Genomic DNA, 18,533 nt, shown 5'->3' on the forward strand with positions numbered 1-18,533 from the left:
GTCTTAGGGCTTGATCCAAAATCCAATCCAAAAACCATGAAGTGTTCTTGATGTTCTTAGGATTTTCTTTAGATGTTTGATGATTGTTGAGGGCTAGAGGATATCAAAACCCATGCTAAAAGGTTTTGGTATCAAGATTCCAATCAAATTTATTCATGAAAAAGAGTTTAACTTGTCTATGAGTTTTTCTTGAAGTCTTGAGTAAAACCAACATTCTTGGAAACAAGAATGATGTCTTTTTCAATGGTGCTATTTGACATGATGTATGATTTCTCATTAGAGTCACCTTATAGGGTATGCTAGGGAACACCAATCATTTCACCCCTTTGGTAGTCTAATTGTCTTTCAATTGTAGTTTAACTTTATGTGGAATGATTTGGTGTGAAACTAGATATCTTATCATTATGGCCTAAATAGGGTTTTCATGTATTGTGTACACTTATTAGGATGTGTTATAGAGTAGTAAGCTAGGGCACGTTAGTCACTCCACACCTTCGGTAGAGTAAAATGTTTTCAATTATAGCTTAATCTTTACGTGGAGTTGATTAATGTAAATCTAGGTGCTTTATGATTACGTCTTAACGAAAGTATTTTCATGTCGAGGTCGTCGTAGTGATTGACGCCCATTACGCGCTCATATCAAGCATGTTAGGAATATCCATATAGACTTTAAGCATTGCATAGGTTGAGGATTGGATAGGATCAACACCCTAAGTTTTCTTTTAAGTTAATTTCATTTCCCGTTTTCATTTCCTTCACTTTATCGTTGTAGCTTCAATTCTACAACTTTTGTTTTTACTTTTGTTGATAAATTAAGTTAGATACGCTCTTTAGATATTCCATTACGCAAAAACAACCAAATTTCTCTGTGGTTCGATCACCCTTACTATAGTATAATCGATACGTACTATTGCGAGTGGTAAACTTATAAATATTAAAATCCACGTGTAGCCGGTTAGTCCCGAGCTATACCACCAACCCCAAATATGCTTATTGAGATCTATGTATTAAATATCTCAAACAAATCTCAAAAGAACGGCATGCCGCAGAACATATGACTCATGGTCCTTTAGGTTCTTTAAATTCTGTGGAATGAATTATGTGAGGGAGTGGCAGCTTGTTTTGAAACCATACGATTAGCTTGGAGAGAAACTTGAGGTGCAATATATATATATATATAAAGGGGGCAGTATATCAATTATATATATTTTTTTAATTTAATTTAATTTAATTTAATTTTTTTTGTTGAACTGGGTGCTACTCGTCCATTGTAGCTTTCCTCAATCTTTGACCATGTGGCAAGGTGAATGATGGTGGAATTCCATATAGCCCAAAAAAGTGGACGATGGTTGAAGAAGTTTCCAAGTAAATGGAAAATGGAAGAGAAGAGAAAGAAATAAAGAAAATGAAGACACCGGATTTACAGGGATACTCCAATCTTCATTTATCATAAAGGATTTTTATCCTTACCACATATTCTAACAACGATAATCGCTTTTCAAATTGGACCAGGAACAAGAAGCTCACAAAGCAAAGTAATCAAATCAAAGACTAGTACACATAATCCTAGAGAAAGGCTAGTGGTGATTTGGTAAGGCTTCCCCTTCCGGAGGCAATGGAAGTCTTTCAACAGGAATAACCATTGTAGCAGGAGCTGATTGTGTGTTTTTTCTTTAAAAAAAAAAAAAAAAAACACACACACACATACAAGCTATCGGCCCTGAACCCTTGTAACAGTAATATTGTTAAGGGAGTCAGCATGTGGGGCAATTTGCCTTTCGGTGAATGCAGGTTGCTTTGGAAGTGGCAGATCGATAGTCTCACTTTTAAGCATGGAAATAACAACGGATATAGTTGGCCTATCTTTTGCAAAATCTTGCACACACAACAACCCAACATGTATGCATTTCAAAATTTCCATTTCAAAGCATGGTTCTCGTATCATCGGGTCTGTTAATGCCACTATGTTTTCTGCATTCCACATTCTCCATGCCTAGAAACATATAAACAAAATTGAAACTCTTAGAAACAAGCAAACGAAGTTTTAAAAGATGAGGCAATGAGATAGAGGAGACTTACAAATTCTAGAAGGCTCATGGCCTCCTTTTCATCATAAAAGCTAGTGTTTCTTCTTCCACTAACTATCTCTAGTAGCAACACTCCAAAGCTAAAGACATCCGATTTTTCTGAAAATCGCCCTCTCATTGCATATTCAGGGGACATGTAGCCGCTAAATTTTAACAATAAGACACATCCAAATCTTGTTATATCAAATATTAGGGTTATTATTTTAGTGAATTTGGCAAAACAAAGGTATATACTTACTATGTTCCAACGACCCTTTTAGTATTGGCTTGATCTTCATTGCTCCCAAAAATCCTAGCCATACCAAAATCTGATATTTTTGGATTTAGCTCTTCGTCCAACAAAATGTTACTTGCCTTTAGATCCCTATGAATAATCCTTAACCTGGAATCCCTATGAAGGTACAGCAGACCTCGACTGATTCCTTCGATAATGTTGAATCGTCTTCTCCAATCTAATAGTTTTGGTTTGACTGAATCTAATGAAAATTTTCAAACCAAACAAGAGAAAGAAAATGCATTCGGATTAAACTTGTAAGATGAGCGAACATCATTTTTGTAACACAAGTAATTTGGTGAAGTCACATCAGAATACCACAACCAAAGAATATAATTCCATTTTTGCCTCTCGACGTAAATTATTTTAGATTGTAATATTGGAAAATACTAACAAAGGGCATCAGCATGAACTAACCAAAGAGAAATGCGTCCAAACTTTTGTTTGGCATGTATTCATAGACCAACATCTTTTCTTCCCCTTCAACACAGCAGCCAAGGAGTCTAACCAGATTCCGGTGTTGGAGTTTAGAGATCACCACCACCTCATTCATAAATTCTTCTAGCCCTTGTCCAGAGGCTCTTGAAAGTCTTTTTACTGCAATTTCTTCTCCGTTTGACATTTTTCCCTATAAACAAACAACAACCAACTGACTACATATTCAAATTGTTAGGCAATAACATTCTACAAGAACAACCATATTACCCTGTATACGGGACCAAATCCACCCTGCCCAAGCTTATTTGATAGATGGAAGTTGTTTGTTGCACTTGCCATCTCCTGAAGACTGAATAATGGTAGCTCTTGGAGTAAAACTTGGTTTACGTTTTCTCCATGCTTGTCCTCCCTACGATATTTAGTTGCTGGTGTTTATACAATAGTAGTTAGTAATCTCTATGTAGAAATGTTGTAACATTTCTTAGTTCACTGATCTAATAGGAATTTACATAACATCATTTTTTTTTTGTAAGATCAGAGTGACAATTTTACCCTTTAGTTTTGAACTCCAACGCCACAATAAGTAAGTGCAGATGCCAGTGAATATTACTCCTATGATCACTGTGACTATGACGATTGTTTTCACATTTCCCATTTTGTCTGTAAATCAGAGAAAACATCAAACTAATTCATCCAAAATAAAACAGAATTATCTTTACAAGGACTTCCTTAGCTTGGGAAGTTGGGTTGGATTGAAATACAGTTTTACCAATTTTGCAACATTGATAAATTTCAAGAATAAGATAAATTTAGAGAGAAAACAAAAACAACCCACCAAGTTCTGAATAGGCCAAACGAACATAAAGATCAGCTCCGCCGGTCGAGAATTTTTGTATGTCAATTAAGCTTCCTGTCCATGTCATACAACCAATGCCTGAATCATATGCGTAAGCTATACAAGAACAATTCTCCAAGCATTGGGTACTACAGTTTTCTTCCAAAGTAGTTGACCAACCTGCCAAGTATGGGACTTTCATCATCGTCAGTTTCAAAAATCCATCTTTTTTTTCCCCTTCACTGCCATTATTGTTCACCCTCTCACACTGCAAGGGTGTCCTCCTCACACATCCACTAGTCCAATTTCCTCTGTTCCATTCTTCTGTATTCTTTGGCTCAAACCCCCATAAACAGCTGCAAATTGGTGAATTCTTTGAATTACAGCTTCCAAATGCCCCACACCTGCCATAAACATCGCACTCAGTCTCCAAAGTTGACCGCCTGACCTTCCAATCCTCCCCATTGTCGGAATGTTTTTGCAGTAGATTTCCTTGCGCGTTCAAGACAACAAAATCCTTTCGGAGAGGGTCGTTCGAAAAGGTAAAAGTGAAAGAGAATGTTCCTTCTCTAATACTAAATCCATTAAGATATGAAGAATCCATGTCCGGTACTCCAATAAAGATCCGGCTGTTCCATGGACCACTCCGCCAATATGGGTTGCCGTCATTCCAAACAAAAAATTCGGGAAGATTACGAACATCAATACCGGCAGAGAAGTTTCCAATGGACGGATCAGAAGGACTTTTCCATGATGTCAGCTGCACTTTCTTACCCGTTCTAACATCAGTACCAATTTCCATCTTTGGCAAGTATGTATCAGAAGGATGTTGGAAACTCTCCCATATGATTGTCCCTGTAGTGTTTACTTGCAAGATAAGGTTTCCAGAATCTAAAAGCTGGGCACTCGAATTGACAACAGAACTTGATAAATTTGATAACCAAAGAACCTTCTTTTGCCCATCTAATACCACCAGATCGCCATCTTTGGATATGGTTAGAATTCCAGAGGAATTCTTGAGGGGCTTGTTTCTGTTAGCAACCCATATGACAGTGGGCACTGAAATTTGAGCATACCATATCCCAACATAGCGATCGGTTGAATTTGCAGGGCTAAAAAATCCCAATTTGAAATCACCGCCATTAGAGACTACGCTTTCAGGGTCGGTGATGAACTTAGCGGCTGTGATGGTGTTTGTGGCAGAGCAAAACTTTAAACAAAAGCAGAATAGCAAGACAAGAAGAGCTGACAAGTTGGTATTTCGAACGAGTCCCATAGGTTCAACGCTTCTGGTTTTTGAGAATTCAGATTTTGGATGGTCGGATGCAGATTTTGAAAGCATTGTTGATTCATTGCTTCAGGTCCTCTTTCCTTTTTCTTCGACAGATATTTCTACCACTCAAAACTTTCCGTCTGGACTGCATGATGAATTGTTTTGGCAAAAAGTACACGTAACCACAAATACGTGTTTGATTTTTTATTTGCGGTTTGAAGGTCAAATACACGCTTTTGAATAAAATTGTCTCATTCAAGTGTATGTTTGAAAAATATGACTATTTAAAAATGTGAAAAAAAAGTCGAATTTTGGGATGATACCTGTACCTTTCCCGGAAAAAGAGTTTCGAATCATGCTTAGCTAAAACCCATACATCTTCAACCAACTAAAAAGAAAAAATAAACGAGTTTGAAGGCAAACCCATCAGCAACAAAAGAGACTTAGCTTAGCTTAATATCCGTACTTCTTCAAGCAACGAGAAAATCCAAGTGAAAAGTACACCAAGATAAATTCCAAAAGAAAAATAAAAAATAAAAAAAATTAAACTTTGCCACTACATCATCGAACCCAGAAAGCAGCAAGCTTAGTTTAATCTCTAGAGAGAGAGAGAGAGAGAGACCTTTCTGTGCTTGGCATTAAGCTCTTTAGAAACGTTAGCCTTCTGGTTCATGGTGAGACTCTTTTTCTCCTCAAAAGGGTCCTTTTTCTTTTTGTGTCATAAGAATCAGAGAGAGCGTAGGGTAAAAGGTTTAAGAAGAGGAGGGAACTGAGAACTGCCGGTACCTTCCTTGTCCTTCTCACGATGTTCTTTCTGGAGAATAACGTCTTCTGGTCTGAACACGTGTGTGTGTTGACATATATATTTAGGATTCTCTTTTTGGTGGGCTGCTGATTGTAGCTTTTTTGATTTTTGGAGATATCATACTCCATTACTCTTAGACTTTGGCCTTTTATCTTTAGGAATTCAATATTGGGTGCGTAAAGGATTTTAAGAAAAAAAAGAAAAGAAAAAAGGGTGATATAAAATAAAATAAAATTTTTATTTTTTATTTTTTAAAGGAAGGTGAAAAAAATCCTGTTTGAAAATGCATAAAAAGGAAGTTAAAATTTTAAGAAAAAAAAATCTCAAAATTGTTTGCGAAATGTAAAAAGGATCATTGTTTCTTTATCCAAGTAATCAAAGCACGACTATCATATGGTGAGACACTTTTATGTTGGTAGTAATTTATTATTGTGGTAGAATAAAAGTTTTGAGTTTAAATACTAATTTAACACGTCACCTTGATTTCAAATAATGCTTCATTTGTTTCGACGTAAAATAGTTTTTAGAATATATTTTCATCATTTTTTTGGTATTTGATGAGAGAAAAAATAATGGTCAACAAAAATCATTTTCAATTTGACCGTAAAATTTTCTTTAATTTTTTAAAAACAATTTACGATTTTTTTGGATTTAAACTCTTCACTCTTGCACGCATGTTTGTAGGAATTCACTATTGCTAGACACTAAAGTTTGTTGGTAACCCGACTCTACTACCGAAGATCTCTGGATTTTAGTATCGAATTGTCGGAATTCGATAGAAAGAATTTTGACAGCAACATCGCCGGATTGCGGTAGATTAAATTTTGGCTAAACTAGCTGAAATTTGACTAGTATGGGCAAAATCTGAAAATTTTTGCCATATTCTAGCAGACAAGATTCCAATCAATTTGGTCTGAATTTGCCGATAGCGGCCAAACGCCGTCGGATTCTTACGACAATTTTTAAATTCTATTTTATGTCATTGATATATTTTTTTTTCATACGAGTCAAATGTTATAAGTTACTTTTTAAAAATTACAAAAAATAAAATATTTAACACCGAAACAAACCTAACATAAATATTGATGATTATCTTGAGTTAATTGGGTGTCAATATCAGGCCGAGGATTAGGCAAGACAGGATTAGACATTGTTGGACATGTTGTTTCAGAGCTTTTATTTAATATAGAGTAGCCGCCACTTTCAAGCCTAATCATGTTTTCAACTCGCAAATGAGTCAATGACAGTTGGCAGGAACGGAATCGGATGGTTATTATTAATTGTGAATCGTTAAGGACAGAGGTAATCGAAAATGTCACGCATCCTTTGGATTGGAGCTATTAGACTGAAACGTTGAACCATGATATCTATATATATATATACATTTAGATGGTTGATTAGTTTGGAAAATTAGAAAAGATTGGTAATGATTAAATTAAACATAAATTGCATCACCTGAAGTCAAATGCTGTCAGCATTTTGGTGAAGTCTATGTTGACCCCTTGGAATTGTAATATTCTACTAAATTCTAAGTTGCCGTCCGCTTAATCCACACCGTTCGATCTTTGATGATTTTTTTTTTTTTTTTTTTTTTTTTTTTTTTTTTTTTTTACAACTTCACTAATTTTTTAGTATTTACATTAATCCGATCTATAAGTCACATCTTTTGTGACTCGAGCCGTGACATGTTTTACTACGCTTCCGAATCCAATGTCTACAATGACTCACTTTATCGTTTCTGACCTGATGGGTAGTCTTTTGATGTAATCATATTATTTAGAATTTGTATTAGTGTCCAATAACAAATAATCTCCGATAAAGAGTTTAATTTCAATTATTCTTAGTTTATTAGAGTCTGTCTCAATTCTAGTTGGTCAGTTAAATAGTTTAAGAGTCTTATTTTGATTACTGGTTATCTTTGTAACCGATCAGTATTGCCCATCTATTTAAATGAGATTATTAATGAAGAAGATGCATAATGAATATTGTTCTCTTTTGACAGCTCCACACATCTATCATTATTCAATGACTTAATACTATACTCATACATAATATCAAGTCATTTTAATTCAATCTGCTATTTGCTCCGATACCAATTATTGAAGACCCTATTGATCTAAAAACCCTAATATTATTGGGTACTAATATAAGAGTACACAAAATGGTCAGGTCCCTTCTTTCCCTCTGCAATTAACACCTTCAATTGCTGTGGAAAATGAATGAAATCATTCCATTTCTATAGAGCATCCAAATCATGCTGAAACTTTTTGCCAAACCACAATTTTTTTTTTTTTTTTTTTTTTTTTTTTCACTTTGTCGTTTGGCACTCAAACCTCATGCGAGTTGTCTAAAGATAATTGAAAACGTGGATTTGCAATCATGTTCAATTGTTTGACAATAAGCTGGTTGGATTTTTCCTTAGGTAGGAATAGGATGTGATCTAACCTGACCTAGCTTTATACCAATAAATATCACAAGCCAGAATAAGCTAAGAGGATAGGTACAATAATGGTACATGGCAAGCCCGACCGAGACTCCTTAACGCCTTTCAATTATTAGGAAAAAGAACAGCAAGAGAATTTTAGGATGATTCGATATTAGACACTTACATCCCCTCATAAAAATTGCTTTAAAGGTTATATTGCACTCTTATTTTTTTTTTTAATTATTATTTTTATTAATTTTTTTTTTTTTTTTTTTTTTTTTTTTTTTTTTATGATTTTACAATACAAATAGCCCCTAATTATAGAGAACTATGTGACTCTAAATATCAGATACATATTATGGGATGTATACCACATATTGGCTGAGCAACAAATAGTCGTACCACTGTGATGACTTATTTTTGTTTGTGTAAAAAAAAAAAAAAAAAAAAAAGAGATCGCCACAGAGGTATTGACGATGATTCCCAAATAATATCGCAGAACAGAATGTGGTACAATTAGATAAAATGCAATAGAAACAAAGGGATCGTCTCCAGGTTAACTAAAGAAGAGTAGAGGCAGATTTTGATGGGGTCAAATGGTGGTTCATGTATCTTTATCTTTGGAGGCTCAAACGGAGGCTTGTTTACTTATATTTTCTCATATGAATCTTGTCTCCAGCTATTGGGGATTCTATTGCCTTACCAACCCCAAATATGCTTATTGGGATCTATGTATTAAATATTTCAAACAAATCTCGAAAGAACGGCATGCCGCAGAACATATGACTCATGGTCCTTTAGGTTCTTTAAATTATGTGGAATGAATTATGTGAGGGAGTGGCAGCTTGTTTTGAAACCATACGGTTAGCTTGGAGAGAAACTTGAGGTGCAATATATATATAAAGGGGGCAGTATATCAATTTTTTTTAATTTTTTAATTTTTAATTTTTGTTGAACTGAGTGCTACATAGAATTAATATATATATGGGATTGGTCTTTCTATAATCAAAATATTCAAAGTATGTTGAATTAATTTTATTTCTAACACGGGTAGAATTCGAGCTTAATTATTTCCATGTTAAATAATTTGCTCAAGCTTATCTTATTTATTTTTTGAGCAAACTCGAGTTCAATTGCTTAGTTAACTTATTTATTCATTATATAAAGTAAATATAATGATTTTATGTTTTTTGTAAATTCACACTAATTATTAATTAGTTAATTAATTATTATTAAGATTTTAACACACACACACACACACACACACACACACATATATATAGAGAAATGATCCATACACTCATTTCTCACAACAGTCCCACAACAATCTGACGTGGCTGATAATATTTTATTATTTTTTTACAAAAAGAAATGAAAACAAAACAAAAAAAATAATAAAATATGAGAAATGATCCCTACACTCATTTCTCACAACAGCCCCACAACAAGCTGACGTGGCTAGTAATATTTTATTACATTTTTTGTTTTGTTTTGTTTTCTTTTTATAAAAAAAATAATAAAATACTACCAGCCACGTCAGCTTGTTGTGGGGCTGTTGTGAGAAATGAGTGTAAGGATCATTTCTCATAAAATATTACCAGCCACGTCAGCTTGTTGTGGAGTTGTTGTGAGAAATGAATGTAGGGATCATTTTTCATATATATATATATATATATATATATATATATATATATATATATATATATATATATATATATTAAGATGTTCTAGTTACGAAATTAAAATAATATTGTAAAAAATAATAAAAATGAAGTTATACAAGCTGAGTCGAGTTTATACAAATATAGCTTATTTAATAATATAATTAAGTATAATTTTGTGTTCACGATCGACTCATTTATTAAACAAACCAAATTCTAGTCAAGTTTATATGAATGGATATCGAGCAAGCTAAGTCGTCGTACATACTTATTGATCATTTAAGGCCCTACTTAGTGGAACGTGTTAGTATGCAGTAAACTCAATATTTTACAAAACAAATGAGAATAACGTACACATCATTCTGCAACATGATTTCTAACAAGTAAATAAGTCAAAAAAAAATCATGCTGACACGTTGCATAAACATATAATTAAGAAAAATGTTAGATTTACAACACCAAAACAACAACTGTACAACAACCCCTCACATGAGGGTAGGTCCCATACACTGGAGTCTACTCTCATGTGAGGGGTTGTTGTGTGCAGTTGTTGTGATGGTGTAGTACAAGAATCAAATCCCAACATATAATATCATGCACATAGAATTCCCCTTCCCCCTCAATTGATGTGATTTATGTATGCTAATTAATCCTAGAGAAAGGCTAGCGGTGATTTGGTAAGGCTTCCCCTTCCAGAGGCAATGGAAGTCTTTCAACATGAATAACCATTGTAGCAGGAGCTGATTGTGTGTTTCTTCTTTAAAAAAAAAAAAAAAAAAACACACATACAAGCTATCGGCCCTGAACCCTTGTAACAGTAATATTGTTAAGGGAGTCAGCATGTGGGGCAATTTGCCTTTCGGTGAATGCAGGTTGCTTTGGAAGTGGCAGATCAATAGTCTCACTTTTAAGCATGGAAATAACAACGGATATAGTTGGCCTATCTTTTGCAAAATCTTGCACACACAACAACCCGACATGTATGCATTTCAAAATTTCCATTTCAAAGCATGGTTCTCGTATCATCGGGTCTGTTAATGCCACTATGTTTTCTGCATTCCACATTCTCCATGCCTGGAAACATATAAACAAAATTGAAATTCTTAGAAACAAGCAAACGAAGTTTTAAAAGTTAAGGCAATTAGATAGAGGAGACTTACAAATTCTAGAAGGCTCATGGCCTCCTTTTCATCATAAAAGCTAGTGTTTCTTCTTCCACTATCTATCTCTAGTAGCAACACTCCAAAGCTAAAGACATCCGATTTTTCTGAAAATTGCCCTCTCATTGCATATTCAGGGGACATGTAGCCGCTGAATTTTAACAATAAGACACATCCAAATCTTGTTATATCAAATGTTAGGGTTATTATTTTAGTGAATTTGGCAAAACAAAGGTATATACTTACTATGTTCCAACGACCCTTTTAGTATTGGCTTGATCTTCATTGCTCCCAAAAATCCTAGCCATGCCAAAATCTGATATTTTTGGATTTAGCTCTTCGTCCAACAAGATGTTACTTGCCTTAGATCCCTATGAATAATCCTTAACCTGGAATCCCTATGAAGGTACAGCAGACCTCGACTGATTCCTTCGATAATGTTGAATCGTCTTCTCCAATCTAATAGTTTTGGTTTGACTGAATCTAATGAAAATTTTCAAACCAAACAAGAGAAAGAAAATGCGTTCGGATTAAACTTGTAAGATGAGCGAACATCATGTTTGTAACACAAGTAATTTGGTGAAGTCACATCAGAATACCACAACCAAAGAATATAATTCCATTTTTGACTCTCAACGTAGATTATTTTAGATTGTAATATTGGAAAATACTAACAAAGGGCATCAGCATGAACTAACCAAAGAGAAATGCGTCCAAACTTTTGTTTGGCATGTATTCATAGACCAACATCTTTTCTTCCCCTTCAACACAGCAGCCAAGGAGTCTAACCAGATTCCGGTGTTGGAGTTTAGAGATCACCACCACCTCATTCATAAATTCTTCTAGCCCTTGTCCAGAGGCTCTTGAAAGTCTTTTTACTGCAATTTCTTCTCCATCTGACATTTTTCCCTATAAACAAACAACAACCAACTGACTACATATTCAAATTGTTAGGCAATAACATTCTACAAGAACAACCATATTACCCTGTATACGGGACCAAATCCACCCTGCCCAAGCTTATTTGATAGATGGAAGTTGTTTGTTGCACTTGCCATCTCTTGAAGACTAAATAATGGTAGCTCTTGGAGTAAAACTTGGTTTACGTTTTCTCCATGCTTGTCCTCCCTACGATATTTTGTTGCTGGTGTTTATACAATAGTAGTTAGTAATCTCTATGTAGAAATGTTACATTTCTTAGTTCACTGAGCTAAAAGGAATTTACATAACATCATTTTTTTTTTGTAAGATCAGAGTGACAATTTTACCCTTTAGTTTTGAACTCCAACGCCACAATAAGTAAGTGCAGATGCCAGTGAATATTACTCCTATGATCACTGTGACTATGACGATTGCTTTCACATTTCCCATTTTGTCTGTAAATCAGAGAAAACATCAAACTAATTCATCCAAAATAAAACAGAATTATCTTTACAAGGACTTCCTTAGCTTGGGAAGTTGGGTTGGATTGAAATACAGTTTTACCAATTTTGCAACATTGATAAATTTCAAGAATAAGATAAATTTAGAGAGAAAACAAAAACAACCCACCGAGTTCTGAATAGGCCAAACGAACATAAAGATCAACTCCGCCGGTCGAGAATTTCTGTATGTCAATTAAGCTTCCTGTCCATGTCATACAACCAATGCCTGAATCATATGCGTAAGCTATACAAGAACAATTCTCCAAGCATTGGGTACTACAGTTTTCTTCCAAAGTAGTTGACCAACCTGCCAAGTATGGGAATTTCATCATCGTCAGTTTCAAAAATCCATCTTTTTTTTCCCCTTCATTGCCATTATTGTTCACCCTCTCACACTGCAAGGGTGTCCTCCTCACACATCCACTAGTCCAATTTCCTCTGTTCCATTCTTCTGTATTCTTTGGCTCAAACCCCCATAAACAGCTGCAAATTGGTGAATTCTTTGAATTACAGCTTCCAAATGCCCCACACCTGCCATAAACATCGCACTCAGTCTCCAAACTTGACCGCCTGACCTTCCAATCCTCCCCATTGTCAGAATGTTTTTGCCGTATATTTCCTTGCACGTTCAAGACAAAAAATTCTTTTCGGAGAGGGTCGTTCGAAAAGGAAAAAGTGAAAGAGAATGTTCCTTCTTTATCATCTTTAAGACTAAATCCATTAAGATATGAAGAATCCATGTCCGGTACTCCAATAAAGATCCGGCTGTTCCATGGACCACTCCGCCAATATGGGCTGCTGTCATTCCAAACAAAAAATTTGGGAAGATTACGAACATCAATACCGGCAGAGAAGTTTCCAATGGACGGATTAGAAGGACTTTTCCATGATGTCAGCTGCACTTTCTTACCCGTTCTAACATCAGTACTAATTTCCATCTTTGGCATGTATGTATCAGAAGGATGTTGGAAACTCTCCCATATGATTGTCCCTTTAGTGTTTCCTTGCAAGATAAGGTTTCCATTATCTAAAAGCTGCGCACTCGAATTGACAACAGAACTTGATAAATTTGATGACCAAAGAACATTCTTTTGCCCATCTAATACCACCAGATCGCCATCTTCGGATATGGTTAGAATTCCAGAGGAATTCTTGAGGGGCTTGTTTCTGTTAGCAACCCATATGACAGTGGGCACTGAAATTTGAGCATACCATATCCCAACATAGCGATCGGTTGAATTTGCAGGGCTGAAAAATCCCAATTTGAAATCACCGCCATTAGAGACTACGCTTTCAGGGTCGGTGATGAACTTAGCGGCTGTGATGGTGTCTGTGGCAGAGCAAAACTTTAAACAAAAGCAGAATAGCAAGACAAGAAGAGCTGACAAGTTGGTATTTCGAACGAGTCCCATAGGTTCAACGCTTCTGGTTTTTGAGAATTCAGATTTTGGATGGCCGGATGCAGATTTTGAAAGCATTGTTGATTCATTGCTTCAGGTCCTCTTACCTTTTTCTTCGACAGATATTTCTACCACTCAAAACTTTCCGTCTGGACTGCATGATGAATTGTTTTGGCAAAAAGTACACGTAACCACAAATACGCGTTTGATTTTTTATTTGCGGTTTGAAGGTCAAATACACGCTTTTGAATAAAATTGTCTCATTCAAGTGTATGTTTGAAAAATATGACGATTTAAAAATGTGAAAAAAAGGTCGAATTTTGGGATGATACCTGTGCTTTTCCCGGAAAAAGTCGCCTGATACCTGTACCTTTGCCCGGCGATTTGCTCAACCTCCTGGGACCGCGATTTTTGCGAGGTTCCGGAGCCCCCAGTTCCAGATCTCGACTCGCCTGGACGTTCGTCTCTCCTCCAGCTCGACCTCTCTCCATGGCTGTTTCATCCTCTGCTCAACCAACCACAAACCCGCAGGTCTCTATTTTTTTTTGTTGATTTTTATTTTGGTTATAGTACATGGGTTGTTTGTCTGATTTGTGGGTTGTTCTGGGTTTGCTTTTCTCCCGAACCCTTTGTTTGGTTACCGAGAAAATGAAAGGAAACCAGAAGATTCAAAATTGTGGTTTCAAATGTTCATGTATTCAGATTTTTTTTCTTTTTTTTTCTTTCTTTTTTCATTTCATGTATTCAGATGTTCCTACAGAGTTTAATGTTTTTTTTTTTTTTTTTTTGAAATATCATTGTTTTAGTTTTGTGATGATGGTTGCGATGGACGCCATTGAGTATTATGCTTTTGCACAAATGGCATGTGTAGGCATCTCTGATTCTCAATGTCATCTTGTATTTATTCTTTCTTTTTTTCCCTTTGTAGCAAAAATTGGTACTGCGGGCATGATTAACTGAACCATAGATAGATAACAACCAAATCATTATCTGCTTCAAAGATTTGATAAAACATCTCTGTCAAAATGGAATCATGAAACATTGGTTGAGCTTGTATTTTTTCTTCTAAACCACAAGATTTAAAATTGTGGTTTCTCAGGGTTGTTCTTTAAAGATTTGTGGGTTGTTCTCAAAAAAAAAAAAAAAAAAAGATTTGTGGATTGTTCTGGGTTTGCTTGTCTCTCTGTTGGTTTGGCTATTCTTTGTAATCCTCTTGGTTTCTCTGTTTGGTTGATTTTGCTGTTGGTGTTCATGTCGTTGATTTTACTGTTTGGGTGCTCATGGAATTCTCATGGAATGTATGACAAGGTCGAATTTTGTAGTGTTTATATTTATTTTTTCCCTTTTCTATATACTGTATACTTACTTCAAGTCATCTCTTTGTAGTAGAGACAAGAGGCTTTGCGCCTGCAAATTGAAATTCAAAAGCAGCTCCATGAACAACTCAAGGTGTGCCCAAGAAAATCAAGGAAGAATGCGTTTCTGTAAAGTGGAAATTGCAAGAAGTTGTTGGTTCAGTGCTGTTGCTGTCCTTTCAGATAATTGACTGTTTGGTTGGTTTAGTTTTGTTGGTTTCTCCATTGTGAGTTGCATTCTGTTTAGCTAGAGGTAGCAAATTGTATAGATAGCCAAAAGTAGAGAATTGTATTCTTTTTTATGTTATTTTGGCTTGTTTGCCGATTTGTAGCCTTTTGGCATAAAATTCTCTTATTTGGTTAATAAAATTCATTCATCCAAAAAATGGATTCCATACATGAATATAACAAAATCAATTGTGATTGGTCTTTAATCTCTTTCCGTTCTCAATCACGAAATCTGTGGAAATAATACTATATGCATTCTCTGGATTGGGTGCTTTGATAGATTCAGTTAGTTCATGTTGATGAAGGAATTAAGAATTAAGTTGTATTGCTCAATTGGTAAACTGTATACCTATTGAATGAATGTGTACAAATAACATAATGCTCCATAACAAAATGAAAATTTAGGAAGCAAAGTTGCGTTGCAAAATAAGTTGTATTAACAAAAACATGCACGGGTGGTTAAAGTTTAAAGCCCTTTTATAATTGCTGTATACTCAGGAATATATTTCCCTAGCTACAATTGGAATAATAATCTTAGGTTTATATTCTTGGGATCGGATTAATTTATTATCCGATACAGCTAATAATTGCGAGTGTCACCATTCATGTGGCATAAGGCATTGCCCTTGCCTGTCTTTGGAGGGTACCTGATTAAAAAATTTCAATCCATCAAATTCATAGTTAACATAAAATTGGTAGAATTATGAATTGCTATTTCTCATTAATCCAAGTATTGATAATATATGTACACAAATATTTACAGAGCATCGGAACAACGTCGCTGAAGTAAGTGGACATGTCAGAAAGTCTACCAACTACATAGTGCTGGACTACATTCACACCAAAATCTTCCTACAGAATCCTTTTTTTCTCCCCCTTTTCTTCAGATACGATTTGAGCTGCGAAAACCAGGGCCTTGTTCGAGTGGGTTGCATCCAAACAAGCCTTGAGTTGTCCCACCATGGCCCATCAATTTTCCTTTGTACAACTCTTGGCTGCTACTTGTTCCAAGATGAGGACTCTCGTCTAAATGCTGCCACATAGTAGTATTCCATGCATCCTGTGGAGAAAATTAACCAGAGGTAAAAAGACAATTAATTACAATTTACGGCAGATTACAATCAAAGCTTGAAGAAATGGACTCCCAATTCAAAGTCTTACCCATTCAATCCAAAGCGACAACATCAAACTCAAGAAAAAGTGCAAAACCCAAACAGCACTACAAAAACTTTAACAAACAACAAATCAAAGTGAATTCAGCTGCAAACCATATGCTCCCAAGTCCCAATCAAAGTCTCAGCTCTGCTCTCAATCATCCATAGATTGCAGTGAATAAAGAAATAATGGGGGGTTAAAAGTCATATAGAAATACACACAAACAAACTAGCACTAGAATAACCGTAAAATGATAAATGAGACATCACTAAAAGGGTCATTCGTCAAATTTACAAAATAATGCATCATGAAGACCATTATTCTGATTCAATAAATGTTAACTAACACATACTACTAATATGTGATAAAGCTGTTGCAACCAATAAAAAAAATAATATATGAGATAACCAAGTATCAACTATGAAAGAGACACAAAAAAAACCAGCTCTTTATACAAGATCAAAGGAAAACTTGGACATTAAAAATGAAAAACTGAAGACTCTTCAGTAAGGACTACTTCGAAAAATAGGCTTCAGCTATGTGATAATGAAAAAAACCGAAGACAGATGAGATGGGGCTGATTTCCAGGACACTTACTACTAAGCAATGACAAAGAGAAACAAGGAAATCTTGGTCCAGTGACTCCACTTTAGCACACTCCAATTTCAAATGCAAGGACACTTACTTCTATGGAGGGCCAGGACATACAAATTGAACAAATTCGATTAAATACCAAAGTGGCAATGCCCTTGGTCAACGAAAAAAAATTGTCTTGCTTCCAAACTCGGCCTTGTACATATCTGACCTTTGGCTTGGGTTGTATTTTCGAACTCTACCTTTCGTGGCTTGAAAAGTCTCACCCAAAAAAGAATGAAACAAACAGAGACGAAAAAAAAAAAAAAAAAACCCCCCAATCTGCAACACTTATACTTCATTGTCTTTAACAACAACAAGCATTTCAGAAGCAGAATATGCAACAAATTTTGGATCTGTACAGTGGGAAGAGATGCAGATAGGGATGGATCAAGCAACTCAAAAAAGCCAAAAACAACTCAAAAAACCAGATCTGTATGAAGAAGAGAAAATCCAAAGGAAAATCGAAACAAAACAGAGAAGATCTTACGGTGGATGGGTCGTCGGAGTCGTCTGCGGTGGTGGTGGTGGTGATTTGGCTTGGCTTGTCACCGGCAGTGGTGGCCCGGCTGGGATCGTCGTGGCGGAACGGTCGATGGGTCGTTGGAGTCGTCAAAGCTGAACGGGGGATGGAGGCCGGAGATGGAAGAACCGGTGGCGTTGGTAGCTGGTGGTCGACGGCGCTCAGTTGGTGGGTGGCTGTAGGTGGGGTGGGGGGAGGGAGGAGATGGAGGAAGGAGGGAAAGGCGGAAAGCTTTTGGGGGCAAATTTTTTTTTTTTTTGGGAGAAATTGAAATGACGCTGGGCAGTGGCGGAGTCAAGGATTTTGAGGTAGGGGGTCAATTTTTTTTTTAATGAATAAAAAAAACTAAAGTTAAACAAAAATTAATTAAAATTTTTAACTAACGCAATAACTAAATAATTAATCAAAATTAATTGAATCATTGATCTCCATAATCTCACACAACTACAATTATATATTTTATACAATTAATATATGAAACCAAATCTATAAGTTTATATATATATATATATATATATATATATATATTCCTAAACAATTAATTATAAAAACAATTATAAAAAAAAAAAAGCAATCTAAATATAAAAGAACAATAAATTCAAAAGATATAAAAAGCTTAAATTTTAATCAAAATAAAAGTTAAATACATATTTACATGCATGATAGAGTGATAGGTAGGTTGAAGTTTGAAGTTTGAAGGTTTATTTGAATAGATGAACCTTTAACAGTTAAGACTTGAGTAACTTACAAGCCGGATCCTTCTCCTCCTCCTCCTCCTCCTTCTCTCTTTGATATCAGACTATTAGTCGATAACTTGCTTGAATTTTGTTCTTGTGTTAAGTTTAACCAAACATCCG

The 18,533-nt window shown here is 35.4% G+C and overlaps 1 protein-coding gene and 1 pseudogene across 2 annotated transcripts; both read right to left on the reverse strand.

Annotated features, from left to right (window-relative positions):
• Positions 1-1,516: 1,516 nt before the first annotated feature.
• LOC133868108 (G-type lectin S-receptor-like serine/threonine-protein kinase At1g11330) lies at positions 1,517-5,789 on the reverse strand. 2 transcript variants are annotated; one of them, XM_062304930.1, is made up of 8 exons: positions 5,530-5,789; positions 3,635-4,489; positions 3,352-3,459; positions 3,067-3,224; positions 2,779-2,989; positions 2,326-2,563; positions 2,080-2,230; positions 1,517-1,993 (listed from the first exon to the last, which is right to left on the reverse strand). In XM_062304930.1, exons 2-8 carry the CDS (start codon positions 4,434-4,436, stop codon positions 1,712-1,714), a joined length of 1,950 nt encoding a protein of 649 aa, XP_062160914.1. In that variant the 5' UTR covers positions 4,437-4,489; positions 5,530-5,789; the 3' UTR covers positions 1,517-1,711. The 2 variants fall into 2 exon arrangements, with proteins under 2 accessions (XP_062160914.1, XP_062160912.1); XM_062304928.1 differs by lacking the exon at positions 5,530-5,789 and having other exon boundaries at positions 3,635-5,217.
• Positions 5,790-10,561: 4,772 nt separating this feature from the next.
• Positions 10,562-13,943, reverse strand: LOC133868897 (G-type lectin S-receptor-like serine/threonine-protein kinase At1g11330; annotated as a pseudogene).
• Positions 13,944-18,533: the final 4,590 nt, after the last annotated feature.

Source organism: Alnus glutinosa, chromosome 5 (genome assembly GCF_958979055.1).
Source record: "Alnus glutinosa chromosome 5, dhAlnGlut1.1, whole genome shotgun sequence".
Lineage (NCBI taxonomy): Eukaryota > Viridiplantae > Streptophyta > Magnoliopsida > Fagales > Betulaceae > Alnus > Alnus glutinosa.

Excerpts from the sequence above, each read along its gene's own strand:
- LOC133868108 (XM_062304928.1), bottom strand. The coding sequence starts at position 4,976 with ATGCTTTCAAAATCTGCATCCGACCATCCAAAATCTGAATTCTCAAAA. Across the intron at positions 3,225-3,351 it reads TTGGAGTTCAAAACTAAAGG|CAACTAAATATCGTAGGGAG; the intron begins GTAAAATTGTCA and ends TATAAACACCAG. Across the intron at positions 2,564-2,778 it reads TTTGGACGCATTTCTCTTTG|ATTCAGTCAAACCAAAACTA; the intron begins GTTAGTTCATGC and ends AATTTTCATTAG.